The sequence below is a fragment of the Trachinotus anak genome, unplaced genomic scaffold, assembly GCF_046630095.1.
Source record: "Trachinotus anak isolate AG129_WGS33_773 ecotype Australia unplaced genomic scaffold, CSIRO_AGI_Tana_v1 ptg000015l, whole genome shotgun sequence".
Lineage (NCBI taxonomy): Eukaryota > Metazoa > Chordata > Actinopteri > Carangiformes > Carangidae > Trachinotus > Trachinotus anak.
The window spans coordinates 1247454-1261828 of NW_027273866.1; the positions used below are offsets into that span (position 1 = coordinate 1247454).

Below are 14375 nucleotides of genomic sequence, written 5' to 3' on the forward strand. Positions count from 1 at the left end.
TTAATATGCAAACTGAGGAGTTGAAAGCTGTTGTGGAACAGCTGTAAACAACTGACATCTTCGTGTCCTATTTACTTTCTGCCCAGTGTCATTTGGTTTCAGCCTTTTACCTGTTTGCTTGTCTCTGACTCTCCGTGCTCACATACCCAGTATTTAAATACAGCCATGAGACAGCCTGAGAGCCTGTTGCTGTTTTAGCTGAAACGAAACCTATGGTCCCCTGTTCCCACTCACCCAGGTGATGTGAGTGCAGCTGACGTAGGTGCCCTGCCCAAAGCAGGAATGCTTTATGATTGGAACAGCAACTCCCTAACAGGGTATTTAAATGTACTCCCAGTGCCAACTTCACCCACATATGGTGGATATAGCACAAAATGTACACAACACAAAGACACCACTGAGTCCTGTGAGTGTTGAATCAAAAGCTTTGACACCCATCCACCACTAAAACTTCCTCAGGCTTAATTTTCTCTTGGCTAATGAATGAATATTAATCACTAGTGCCCATTTTCTGTACTGCTTTGCCAGTATGTGTTTCTGATTTGAATTTGACAGAGAGAGACAGAGAGAGAGAGAGAGAGAGAGAGACTCTAAATCTCTGGAGTGGTGCTCTACAACATTACATAGCAACAGATTTAACAGATTTTTCTTTTACTGTCGTTATTTATTCTTTATTTTACAAACAAATCACATTTGTGCTGATGTATGTCAGTAGTTGTTATACTGTGTTCTGGGACTTCACTGCGCTTCACAGAGGTGAACTTTTTTCCCCTCAAACACACCTCAGCCTGTCTCCTCTCCGTCCATTTAAAGGGTTAATTCATCCAAGTTACTCAAAAGCGTATTTTCTCTGTTTGCTCTGGGGGCACACCATTTAAAGATGTACTTTCTACTGAAAAAAAAACACCCCTAATGAAAGGTAGAGTATCTTGTGTGGAGATTCAGTCACCTCCATTGTATTGGGGTGGAGGCAGAAATTTGACAGAAAGAAATCTCAAAACCTCGGCATATACAGGCAAGTACCTGGTTATATGAAGCATTTTTACAATGCATCTCCTGATATGCATCCACCTGACTTACTAAACAACCAGTCATTGGCTTTACATTTCAGGACTACAATTATGTAAAATTACGCATAAAAGTATCTTTACTTCATAAGCCAATGGATGATAATCTACCTGTTTCCTCCAGGGGGAAACATTGGAGTTAGCCTAGTTTAAATATAGTATAGTATGACAAAGTAATTATGACGTTAATCTTAAAAAAAAAACTTTATCGCATAACAGTCCATAGTGCATTGTACAAATCATTATCTTATTCAAGAATGACCTGCCTTACATTTGTACACTGAACAGTAGCAGCACCAAACACTAGATTAAATAATAAATGAAGCAGACCACCACCATGACTGTAGACACAGATTCCACAACCACAGAATAAGTTTCAAGTTTTTCTACTCAAGTAAAATCTTATTGTTTTGGCATTTTAGGAAAAATTAGTAGACACACTGAACTGACAGCAAGAAAAAAAAAACAATTTTAAAAACAAAAACATGATGATTCTGAAATGATGATTCAGTATTTCATTGACTGTTATTTTTGTACTTTCAGTTAAAATGTGCATTAGCTGCACCCTGTGACCACATGGTTAGGTACGGTTTTGTTTTGGCACTTGACATGCGACCACGCCCTCCTTCGTTGCGCCCTCGACATGATCCTCACCGTCATCGAAAAAGATGTGGGGGCCGATCAGCTTAAGCAGGGGGCCTTTGGATGACCCTTTCAGAAAGTGGGCCTCATCAATCTCCAGACCCCATGTCTTCAGAGTGTTTAGGGCTCTATAGCCTGCATTGCCTGCATCGCGGGATGTCACCAGGTAGGTCCGAATGGGGCAGTCCTTTTCCTTAAACTTTTCCTTTTCCTTAAACTTCTTCTGCAACCTTCCTAAAGACTCCAGGAAGTCCTTAAATGGTCCCTGTGGGAAAGAAGAGAGAATAACAGAGAGTAAAATAGGACTCTATGCAGTTCATGTTTGGTCGTATATGTAGGCTTTTAAAAAAAAGTTCAACATAAACTTTCCTCCTCCACTGTAAAACAGTATATCCAGTTTGTAGAGGTCACATTTTGCAGTGGAGCTCCTCGCTACTGAGTGAAAGCATCATTGTTAGCTCAGCCATGATACAGTGTGTCACTGTCTGGTCACCAATGTGCTTTGAAGTTTCCACCTCTAGTATCTGATCTGCCCTCACTGAGACTTGAGGCCATCTGATGGGGAAATGAAAAGAAATAATAAAAAAAGCTTAAAGGAGGTTTAGCTGGTGCATAATTCAATCAATCTTAAGAACATCTTACCCTTATAGTTAATTCACCTCATTATACAACCATTATAAATTAGTTTTCTATCTATCAAAAATGATCCCTATCCAATTAACTAACTCTGTATTCTATCTATCTATCTATCTATCTATCTATCTATCTATCTGCCGATACTGTATGCCATCTACATTTGCTGAATTTGCTGATTCAGCTGCCTCCACCACCCCGATCTCCTCTTTGGCAGTCCAGGTCGTCTAATAGCTTGGAACAAAGTAAAAGTAGCCACCATCAGCATTCCCCCAGGATTATCACATCGTCATATTCTGTGCACTAGTCATTGATTTGCATGATGAAAGAGGAAAAAGTTAGAAGTGCAATAGAGAGCTGGGCGATCCAACTTGGGAGAAAAATGAAACAGTACATTGTAACAGACCAGTACATATTAAGAACTCAAAGTGGCTTCTGTGTTTTTCTTCTCTGATTCAACTCAGGTTTGTTCTAACACAAATGCTCATCTTAACAGTAAAGTAAGACATTTGAGTACTATGATTATGTTCACACTGTTGTATTGAAACCACAGGGAGAGAGTAAGATGAGCGGGAGATGGAGAGAGCAGTGAGTAAGACAGGAAGTTAAGGTGTATGCGATCTCTCCAGTTAAATGATAATATAGTATATTTCAACATCTAAATCATATCCAAATACACAGACAGGTGACAGATTGAAGGAAAAACAGACAGCCAGGATGTGCTACCAGAACAGCTTCAGTCTGAACTCTACTGGAGGAATTAACACCATTCTTCCAAAAGATACTCATTTGGTGTTTTAACGATGGTGGTGGAAAGCGCTGTCTAACACGGGGCGTTTGATTCAAATCAGTTTCATAGTCATCAACCCATTCAGTGACCCCTCATGCCCTGTGGACAGGGGCATTGTCATCCTGTTTCTCCACTTATTTTTCAGGTTTTTCCTTTAATTTGTCACCTGTCTGTATATGGAGCTAGCAGCTTGTGGGCCTCAGAATTTCCTCAGAGAGAAGGAAAGGCAATGCACTGTGGGTATAGTTACTGTTAATCATAGGTAAAGTTGTTAATGTAATTGTCTTAATGATGTTTTTTTTGTGTAACACTTTTTTGTGATTTTTGTGATGATGTAAAGATAATAATCATTATGGAAAAAAGTGAAAACCACTATCCACATACCTCAGTCATTGGCTCGTCGACCCTTTTGTTCTCATTGTCCACGAACCCCTTCAGTCCCCCTTTAACACGGTTGGTGAAGAAGAGGACATCATCACCATCAAAGACGACACGCAGCTGAGTCTCCTGAACATGATAGCTGCTGCTATACCTGATACAGGAACATTAGTTCATATATATAGACAGAGTCAAATTACAACTACTGAAAGATAGTTGTGCATCAGCTTGAGAACATTTAGCAAATACCAAAACAGATTTCTCAGTTTCTCTCATTTATTTAGTCCTCTCTCTACACTTACCTTCGCTCATCACTTTCTGGACTGTCAATCCTGGTGGAGCTGACAGGTATAGATGAGTATTGTTTTCCTGTAATTCATGTATGAGATTCTCTTCACTCACACACAAGGGAGTAATGATGTCTTCCAGGTCTGCAATTAAGAAAGAATGACAAGCCCACTGATCAATCAATTGCCCAAATGATGTTTTGTTTTAGCTGATACTTTTAAACTACAGATGCATCATTTCATGCCTACATTACAGATACTTATGAAAGACAATTTTTTTTTCTCAATGCTGTTCATTGATTATAATATAAAGGCATTACAATTTACATTTGTGAGATGTTGTGGGGCATACATGAAAGAAAGATTGGCAACGTGCCCAGGGTGTAAAATCTAAAAACAAAAAACTGTGCATAGAATGGGTTTAAGCAGAGTTGTAGACATGTTCCTCCAGCAGCTAAGGTTCAACCTAATGTTAAGAGCAGCAGAAGCACAGCCAGTCACTCCAGGAGAGAGCAGCAGCAGGGGCTCTGGGAAACAGCAGACCACTTGCGGCAACTCTGCCTGCCCTGGGACAACCAGGGCCACCAGTGTAGGGAATGAGGAGCCCTTTAAACCAAACATCAAATTTCCTGGACGATAGTTCGAGAGAATTTTGAGATCATTCCAACGAGGATGGATTGAAATGGGAGGAAAGGAGAATAGGAGGATTTTTCAACTGGAATAAAGAAAGAGAACATTTTCTGCTATATTGGATTTCTACTCCTCTGAAAAATTTTGTCCTAAGCATATTGATATGGTACATAGTATCTCTATTTTATTGTATTTATCTCAGAATCTATTGCAAATCTTATTCTATTTCCTTTGCGCTGATACGCTTTTGTGCTGCTGTGTCAATTTGAATTTGTATGTCAAAGCTGTTCAGAAATGGTGGCGCAACCACTAAACAGGAAATGAGCTCATTCCACACTTGAAATAAATGAAAATGAATGAATAGAAAACTAAACTGCTTACATGGATTTGGACCTGATCAGTAGGGGGCTCAAGAAATTTGTGACCCTTTGACTTCTAGGGGGCAGTGCAGTAAGAAAAACTGTGATTTATGTGTTTTCCTTAAAATCCAAATTTTTGTGTCTAGTAATAACATAGAAGGACCCAAGGCTGAGACATGGCAAGGTGCCATTTTGGATTTTATCAAAAACTGTTTTTTGGTTCTTTTTTTTTTTTTTTTTGCTACTCCTTGGACAAGTTTTGTCCAATCTTCGCTTAAATTTGAACAAATAATCTTCATAATAAGCCTTACAAAATTTATCAGATATATTTTTGAATTTTGAAAGTGTTGTCCATCACAGCCAATCAAAAATGACAGTGAAGCTACCATGCAGGAAAGGAGGTCGTATCAAGAGCTTATCAAGCAAGAGCTTATATGTATCCAGATCAAACTTGGTACATGGTTTTGAGAAAGGAGGAAGCCCAAAACCATTGGCATCAATTGACTCAAGACATGGAAACTTCTCATATGATCCTAATTGGTGCTGCTGCAGCTTTGGAGTATCTGAAAGTGTTTTTTGCTGCTGCTTAGACAACCTTTGCCAAATGTTTGCCTGCCCAATTTCTTCAGATGAAGACTCACAAAAGTTGGATCTCACATGGATTTCTAAAATAAATCAAATAATATCTCTGCCATTCAGGAGACATGAACCTTGCTGTGAGGGTTTACAACCATGTCCTTGACATAATGACATTTTTCTATTGATCTATTTATTTTATTTATTTATTTATTTATTTTAGTTTTAAACATTGCTTATTTCAATCATTGCCACAGTGGACCATTGTGTTGGTACCTACATATCTGGCACTTATTCAAATACCATTTGAATAAATGGGTTGCTTATCAATCATATTTGCATGAGAAAGGTACTGACAAAATTGTTTTGGTGTAACAGGTACTCACTGTGGTTTTTACTGATTCTGCTTGTCAAGTCTGAGTTGTCATGGATGAGTACGACCTTAAAGAGCTCCTCACTCTCAGGGTAATGCATTTTGAGCTTGGCATTCACTGCCCTTAGAGCCTGAACACAACAGAATTCATGACATTAAAAAACACAATTGACTGAATAACTGCATTGGGAATTAAAGTGCGTGTTTGTGTGTGTGTGTGACTCTATTTGTAACTACTTATGTGTTTAACTATTCCTGTGTATGTTCCTTAGTTATTTTTCCATATCTCACCTTGATAAAGCAGACTGCAGGCCCAGGGCTCATAAAGATGCTGCTCTCCTGCTGCTCCTTGAAGAGGATTCTGATGACATTGCAATGGTGATGGGAATCTCTTGCTTCTGCTGGAGAATGAACAAATGTTTGATATTTTAACAATAATGTCAATTTGAAGTGACTTATTTTATAGTTATTCTTAATAACATTTTGACTTGTTCCAAACATAAGTGTTTTTGATTTAATTGGGTTATTTTTCATGCACATTTTGAGAAATCATTTAATTATTTTGAACATAAACTGTGAAAATGAAACATTGTGGTAAATTATCCAAAAGTATGGTAAAATTCTTTACCTCTTGATAGAATATATGTTATATATTTTTTACCCTGGTCTCATTGGCTGATTGATTAAATAACTTTTTTACTTCTTATTTTGCTCCTGTGTGAAGACATGTAATAGATACATTTTGAACCACCAGTGGTCCAGTACAGCAGATGCTGGTTGTGATATTAAAAAAAAAAAAAAAGTGTGGTCGATAGCAGGATGTTTGCAAGGTTATTCATAATGTTTATGAAAAACAGAAAGAAAGTACATTCTGCATTTATGCTGAATATGACTAAAATGTTATAAGGTCCAAGGTTTGTTTTTTTGATTTGTTTTTCCACAGACTCCTTGTGCTTGGTGAGAGACAGATAGATTAGGTAGCCATGCTCAGATGTTGGCGGGAGTGTGTTTTCTATAGTTGGAGTTAAAGCTAGTGTACCAAGCTTGACATAATTTTTGCTTGTGAGCCAGCAGAAGTCCTCAGTGTCTGTATGATTTTGCAAAACAATATCCACTTGCAGAAATAACGGCGTTACTGGACTTCTGATGGTTATGATTAGGCACTGACAGCACTTAAGCTTAGGGAAAGAATGTGGTCTTTGTTTTTATACAGAAAAAAGTCTACAGTGACTTGAAGCATGAGACACAGCATGTTTTCCTGAAATCATAAATGGCAAATGTTGTGTTGTGAATGAAAATGTCTTTAGTTTTTGATCTCTCAAACTCAGAATTGACTTTGAATTTGACTAAAATTTGACAAAAGTAATATATATACAACAAAAAATAATCATCAGCGCACAAAACAACCCACACATTTCCTTATTCTGTATTTTTGTACATGAAATAATTTAGTTAAAATTTAAACTTAAATGAATCAAGTAATAGACACATCTTGATAATATCAATGCATTCATTAATTATGTCCTTATGGTAAAAGGACAAAGCTGTAAATCAGTGTTGTGTAAGACTGTAACTCACTCGTTTTGGTATCTGCTCCATCGTAGCATTTTCTTCACTGCTGTGACTTCCCTTCATGTTCTTCCCAGGGCTGGTCAAACACTGATTTCTTTTACAGCTCATCTCAGCTGTTCAGCTCTCTGAGCTCCACAGAGTCCCTTCTTTATACTCTCACCTCTCCCTTCAACCTTCTTGATTTAATTACTAACTGGAATCAATTCAAGCATATTTAGACATGTAATACTGGTTGATCAAGCTTGAACCTGTAATCCCTTTGTACTGCAATGAGTATTACTTCTTAATATGTTGTGTAACCTGATGTATGAGCCAGTGATGATGCAGCATGAAGTAAATTAACCTGACACCTGAATCTATTATTGGAACAGCAGCTCCTCAAGCTAAGAGATGTACCAATGCTATCTTTACCTATGTTTTATTTATCCCATTTGACTCATTCATCCATCCAGTATCTATATCGCTTGTCTGTACAGGGTCATGGGGGTGTACCCAGAGGGAACCCACGCAGACAGGGGGAGGATCTGCAAACAAGAGGCCCCAGGCCCAGGTTTTGAACCCAGAACCTTATTGCTGTGAACCTTCTTGCTCATCACTGCACCACCATGCTACCCCCAGAAGACTTAATATGTATAAAATAATGAACAATCATCTAATACAATTTAAAAAATCAGGCTACAAATAATTGAGTAACCATCCTTTTGAGGCAACTTTGAACTGGCTCTTTGGTGTAATCAACTTCACATGGCAGAGCAGCACCTTGAAGAAAAACGTGAAATTCTGAACATACTGAATAAAACAAGAATATTGAGTGAAATGGGAGAATATCTGATGAAACAAATTCCTGGGGGGTACTATATTAATGAAGCATTTAGGTAATGATTAATTCCTAAGTATCAACACACTGACTACTTCATGAGTCATTTCTGAAGCAGCTGCTGAGAGACACAAACTAGTATTGACTCCTAATTTCTAATTACTTAAACTATTACAAGTAGCACATCGTTGTACTGTACCTCATGATTATCTGACCATTCTTGTGCCTCCCTGCAGTGCGTCATACTGAGAACATATTATTCCTTATTACCTCGTGGTTACCATAACTTACCTTTGTTGTGCTCAAGCAAAGTAAAGCTTCTTCCTACAAAACTAAGAAGTGGCTATTGAGGAATCTATAATTAGCTCCTACACTACAAATTAGAGACAAATTAGAGACATCAGGATTTTCAAAAAAAGTCTTTTAATAATAATATTCAGTGCACATTAATACTCACATGACAGTTGTCATGTATGTTTGATGTACTATCAATGTCCTCTCCACCTACATCCTGCGTACAAAGTGTACAATGGAGTACCAGGATAACCAGCATCACAACATTATGTACCTCAGCCACAGAGAACCAGAAAATGTTGTTCTGGTCAAAAAGGTATGACGACAACAGTTTGTTTCAACAACTACAAGAATCATTTCTGAAAAACTGAAACTTAAACAAACAATAACATAAATACAAACTAGAGACCATCTTGTGATTGGTTCACAGCAGCTGTGACGCCCGTCAACATATTGATGTTCTGACCCATGAGTCTGAACCATGAGTACTCACAAATTAATGTAGGTGTTACTCCATTATTACATTAGTTATAACACTCCGTACTCGTGGGTCGGACCGAACCCACCTTTGGACTCCTCCCTTTAATTTGAGTTGAACTAAACCTGTGAAGTTTAATGTCTGTGTCTTTGACATTACAAGTATTTCTCACTGAAAGGAAACATGTGAAAGAGAACTCAACATAGAGATTACAGATGATGATTTGAACAGTGCTTGGTAGAGTGCTAAAACCTTGAGTAAAGCAATTCAACTTCCAATGCAAATGCAAAATAGAGACAGTTTCTGATGCTTTTGACTGTTTGTAAGTAAAGTTTTTGTTCCAAACTTTAAAATGACTTCAGTATAATGTACAGAGGACAAAAAGTTATTCTCTGCCCTCATTTATTTTGGAGCAAACGCTCCACATCATCTGAAGCTTGAAGATACTTCTAATGTTTCCTCCACCCAAAACAATTAGCAGCACGTTATACATAAATTCTGCAATTCATTTACTCAGTGAACCTTTATTTGGACACTGACAGGACAAAGTGGTGTAAGTCTAGATGGTTACTGAAACTGAAAATGTAAAAATATGTGATCATGGTGGCTGTAGATTTTAATTGTAAAACTTAGGTGTAAAATTTTCTCAAATCAGTTTCTTGCTGTGTTGGAAAATTACATCTTTAAAAAGTTTCAATTGGGTTTTCGCAAGTACCACAGCACCAAGACTGCTCTTCTAAAAGTCATAAATGACCTTTTAATGCACACTGATGCAGGCTTGTGCTCAATTCTTGTGCTATTGGACTTAAGCACAGCTTTTTATACACTTGATCACAATAGACTGCAGCACTGGATGGGAATTTTTATATTTATGGAATCCTCAGACACATCAAGCATGGTGTGCCTCAGGGGTCTGTGCTTGGTCCAATCCTGTTTTCTTTGTGCATGCTTATTATGCAGATGACACGCTGTTTTACCTTCCTGTTAAGTCCACTGACCTCAGTATGCTGAGCTCCCTACATGCATGCCTCTCAGAAATCAAAAACAGTATGTCGTTAAAATATTCTACAGCTTAATTCTAATAAAACTGAAATTCTGGTAAAAGGGCCCCAAAAGATCAACACTCAAATATTGCTATCTACTAGTTACTTATCTCAATATGTAAAGCCTATTGCTAGAAATCTTGGTGTCCTGTTTGATTGAACAATTTAAGTTTTGACCAACACATCACTAAGCTTATACATTCATGCTTTTGTCACCTTGGAAACATTGTAAGGACAAAATCAATTTTAAATTTGAGTGATGCACAAACAATTTTACATGGTTTTATCTCCCCATACCTTGATTACTGCAACAACATTTTCTCAAGTATCAATCAAAAGCTTCAAAACAACTCAAGGCTGTACAAAACTCAGCTGCTAGACTTTTAACAGGAACCAGGATATACAATCACATCAAAAGGCTTTTGTCATCAGAGTCCCGAGACCCTGGAATGACCTGCCTGTGGAGATAAGACTGTCTGAGTCAGTGTTTTCTTTTAAATCTCTCCTAAAAACATACCTTTACTGGAATGCATGCATTGATTTTACATAAAGTTCCTGTTTATTTTATTATTCATTTTTGTATCTTATTCTTTTAATTTTGTTGTATTTTATTTATTTATTTTTTATTATTGTACTATTATTAAAATATTGAAAAATACAATATTTATATTTAAGTTATTGTTGCTCTGCGTTTCAGTTTCTCAGAAATGATTCTTGGAGAAACAGGATGTTATCTTCATACCATTGTGATGAAAACTTTGAAAACTTGATCCTACTGTTGACCTGCCCATGCATGGTTATAAGATGGAAACATTCCTTTTAACTCAGTTAAGTTTCTTCTCCCTCCCAGAGCTGACATGGCAGGACTTTGTGAGTATAATTATTTCTTTGACAATACTATTCCTTCATATTGATTAGCAAATGTGTGCTGGCAATAACAATTTGTCGAGGGAGCATTAATAATGTCTTCAAATTTTAGTTGGTGGGTCTCCAAAATATATCAAAGGTTCTGTATACAAGATTAAAGAGATTTTAAACAGCTATTTTCTATGTAAAGATGTGTGAAGCATTTGTTTTGGTCTGAGATGCTGTTGGTCTCTAGTGCAACATCTAGTGGCAGTGACGATAGTCTACAGAACCTTGACAGGATGTAAAATAATTTTTCATCCTCTGCAAGGCAGGTTTAGTTTTAAGGCACTATTCATACACAAGGCAATTCAGTTCTGGAAACAATGAGTAAATCTGTCCCAGATGATCTGAGGGGTGTGGATGCTTCATAACCTACAAATAAAAGAGGAATGTTTCTAGGCCAGATCATGCGAACCGTTTAGTGTGTTAGGCAAATAATAGGATTTTAAAATCCATCCTTCGATGCACAGGAAGCCAGTGCAGTGGTTTAGTGAGGACTCTGGCTGCAACTCATTGGTTTTTTGCCTCTGAAGACACATTACACTATTGTAATACATGAACAAGTTTTTGTGTTTCTTCTTTAGACAGAAATACTTTAATTCTTGCTATGTTTTTAAAGAGGTAGTAGGCTGAGTATGTAATTCATGTAGCTGTTGAATGTCGAAAGGCCTGTTTCGATAACTACACCAGGATTTGGGGATTGATCAGTAGATTTTAGCATCGTGGATTCAAGGTGAACTCTGCAGATAAAGTGAAGTCATTTTAGATTGTGGAACAAAAGTTTTCCATACAAAGAGGCAAGTGTAAAATGAGGCTGATGGTGTGTTGTGAATGCTCAAATATAATATAATGTAATGTAACCTCACTGCAGTTGCTGCTCTGTCATGGATTTCCACTGGATCATATATGATATGGGATTTACTGATGGCATTGTGGGATATTTTATGGAATTACAGGGAAGAAATATGTGAGTATAATTTTCTTATACAACAGTTAGAACAATTTCTTCGTATTAATTAGCAAATGCATTAATTTGCAAATATACAGTATTTACTCTAGGAAAAAAAATTTTATTTTCTTTTGTGTGTTATTAACAGGTAAGACCGCCGTTGTGGGTGCAGGTAAGATTTCGATCTGAATCACCACAACACATAGCCTATTTAATATCTTTAAATACCACAATCCCCTAAATTTTGTACTCTCATCATGGAAACAAAGTTTCTTCTGTTCTGTTCCTGTCCAGGAGGTGCTGTGACTGTGACTCTGACTCCTGCTATTCTGCTCGTCATTGGTTTCACCCCAGCTGGACTAGTAGCAGATTCCCTTGCTGCCAAAATAATGTCCTTTGCTGCAGTCACTAATACAGGAATTTTAGCAAGTCTTGTGGGATTCTGTCAGTCAATAGGTAAACTAATAATTGTATTTATTTTTGATCTTGATGTCTATGAAAAAAAAAAATATATTTTATATTTGGAAATATATATACATATGTATGTATGTATATATGTATACACACACACACACACACACACACACACACACACACACACACACACATATTTTTAACCTTAAGGGTAATGGTCTGTTGCAAATTCTCAAATGTAATACAATGTCTCATTGCAGGTGCAGCTGGTGAATTTTCAACCACTGGTGAAGAAGCAGTAGGATGGATGATATCATCCATTTGTAACAAAACTGTAACAGACTGAAGATTTACAACATGAATATGCATCTTCTCACTTGACTTGAAGATGACACAAGTAAAGAAACTACTGTCACTTTCACATTCAGCTGCAAAGACAAAATGAAGCCTAAGGAAATCTTTGCTCAAAGCTTTTGATTTAACACTGACAGGATTCAATCGTGTAAGTCTAGATGGTTACTGAAACTGAAACAATATGGGATCATGGTGGGTCTAGATTTTGATCATATAACTCTTCCAAAGATGTCATAAGACATATAAGATGAGATATAAGATACAGGTCAAAATTACTTTAATGAAAAATAGAACAAAAGTCTCATTTTCTATATTCTTTCATTTAGGTTTATGTGTTTGATTACTGTCAACTGGTTTATCAACATTAAAAGAGCATTTGTTCTTGTGTGTTTTGAGTGGATGCTGTCGATCCAGGGAGGGAAGAAATAATAATGACCCACATTGTCCATGCCCAAAACACTGAGAGGAGACAGAAACCAAGACGAATTCAAGAAAATTTACAAAACAGCTGATAGTGTCAGTACTGTACTTTTACAGTACAGAACATTTTACAGTAACCAAGTGTAATAAATACACAAAAACAAAACAGTCCAAAACCTGTACAAAAGACATATAATATATAAATACAAAAACAGAATACTAAATGGTAACTCATGTTTTAATCCTGTACCAGTCACATACACGTCACAACATATGTGACCAAGGAGAAAATATCCACATTTAGATTTTCTTTTATTGTGAAATCCTTTGAAAACTGTTTTAGCAATATTAGCATTTCCTTTGACTGTGTTGTAATGATATAACAAATACTAAAGTAATAATTATGTTATTAGATGAATGCTGCCATTGATTGTTAACTATTCATCCAGTGGTATCATCTGCTGCATTTGAATGATGATATAATTAAATAAAGGGAATGAGGATCAAAACCATGGACTAAAAGTGGTATTTATACTTTGTCATTGTTGCAATTATAAAGTATTATTAGTTCAGGCAGAGTACTTATGTAAGTTACACGTGCATCATCTGCTTCATTCATGTTTCACCATTGTTGGCTCATTCAACAGCTGATGAGGTAACATGCACTCATATTCTTACAGGTGTAACATGGATAAACTTGCCTTGCAGAGGATGAAAATTATTCTCCATGCTTTAAAGGTTCGGTAAAGGGTCATCACTGCCACCAGCATCTCAGACCAAAACAAATGCTTCATCGGCCACACTTCAGGCCTCTGTTCAGTGTTTTTACGTAGAAAATAGTTGTTCACTGCTACATTATTGTTTAAAATCTTATTTAATCTTGTTCACAGAACCTTTAATATATTTTAGAGCAAACACTCCTTGCCGACTAAAATTTGAAGACACCTGGAATGCTTTCTCAACCCACTGTTATTAACAGCACACATTTGCAAATCAAAATGAAGGAACACTGTTGTCAAAGAAATAATTCACAAGAGCTGTGTCTGAGATGAGATTCAGCTAAACTAAAGTGTTTGCCTGTGATATATATATAAGCACACATTGGCAGGTCTAGCATTATATTATGTTTTCAGTTCTTTCATCACTGTGGTATGAAGACAACAATACATCCACAACCACAAGGATAATTTCTGACAAACTGAAACTCATGAGCAGCACTGATGTAAATGCAAACAACAACAATACTTTTATCAGCAAACATTCATCTAAGAAATATTTGAAATTGTTTGATATTGAATACGACATGTTCCAAGTATAAGCTGTAATAAGAGTGTGACAAAACAGAAGTGACCAGACTCTAATTACTGTTGTGTATTGAAACTACTGTCTG

At 36.8% G+C, this 14375-nt stretch overlaps 1 protein-coding gene and 1 long non-coding RNA gene across 3 annotated transcripts; one reads left to right on the forward strand and one right to left on the reverse strand.

Annotated features, from left to right (window-relative positions):
* Positions 1 to 662: 662 nt before the first annotated feature.
* On the reverse strand, positions 663 to 10388 carry LOC139633222 (cytosolic 5'-nucleotidase 1A-like). Of its 2 annotated transcripts, XR_011693706.1 has the most exons (6): positions 7314 to 10388; positions 6027 to 6136; positions 5749 to 5866; positions 3813 to 3941; positions 3517 to 3664; positions 663 to 2264 (listed from the first exon to the last, which is right to left on the reverse strand). XR_011693706.1 is itself a non-coding variant. In XM_071498759.1 (5 exons), the coding sequence occupies exons 2-5, from the start codon at positions 6057 to 6059 to the stop codon at positions 3567 to 3569; spliced, it is 378 nt and encodes a 125-aa protein (XP_071354860.1). In that variant the 5' UTR covers positions 6060 to 6136; positions 7314 to 10388; the 3' UTR covers positions 2283 to 3566. The 2 variants fall into 2 exon arrangements, 1 of the variants encoding a protein (XP_071354860.1); XM_071498759.1 differs by lacking the exon at positions 663 to 2264 and having other exon boundaries at positions 2283 to 3664.
* A 256-nt stretch (positions 10389 to 10644) lies between these two features.
* On the forward strand, positions 10645 to 13422 carry LOC139633205 (uncharacterized). Its single transcript, XR_011693703.1, has 5 exons — positions 10645 to 10809; positions 11720 to 11815; positions 11946 to 11969; positions 12092 to 12253; positions 12472 to 13422. It is a non-coding gene; the product is annotated as an uncharacterized lncRNA (long non-coding RNA).
* The last annotated feature ends 953 nt before the right edge of the window (positions 13423 to 14375 follow it).

Excerpts from the sequence above, each read along its gene's own strand:
- LOC139633222 (XM_071498759.1), bottom strand. The coding sequence starts at position 6,059 with ATGAGCCCTGGGCCTGCAGTCTGCTTTATCAAG. Across the intron at positions 3,942-5,748 it reads CAGAATCAGTAAAAACCACA|ACCTGGAAGACATCATTACT; the intron begins GTGAGTACCTGT and ends TCTTAATTGCAG. Across the intron at positions 3,665-3,812 it reads CCAGAAAGTGATGAGCGAAG|GTATAGCAGCAGCTATCATG; the intron begins GTAAGTGTAGAG and ends TTCCTGTATCAG.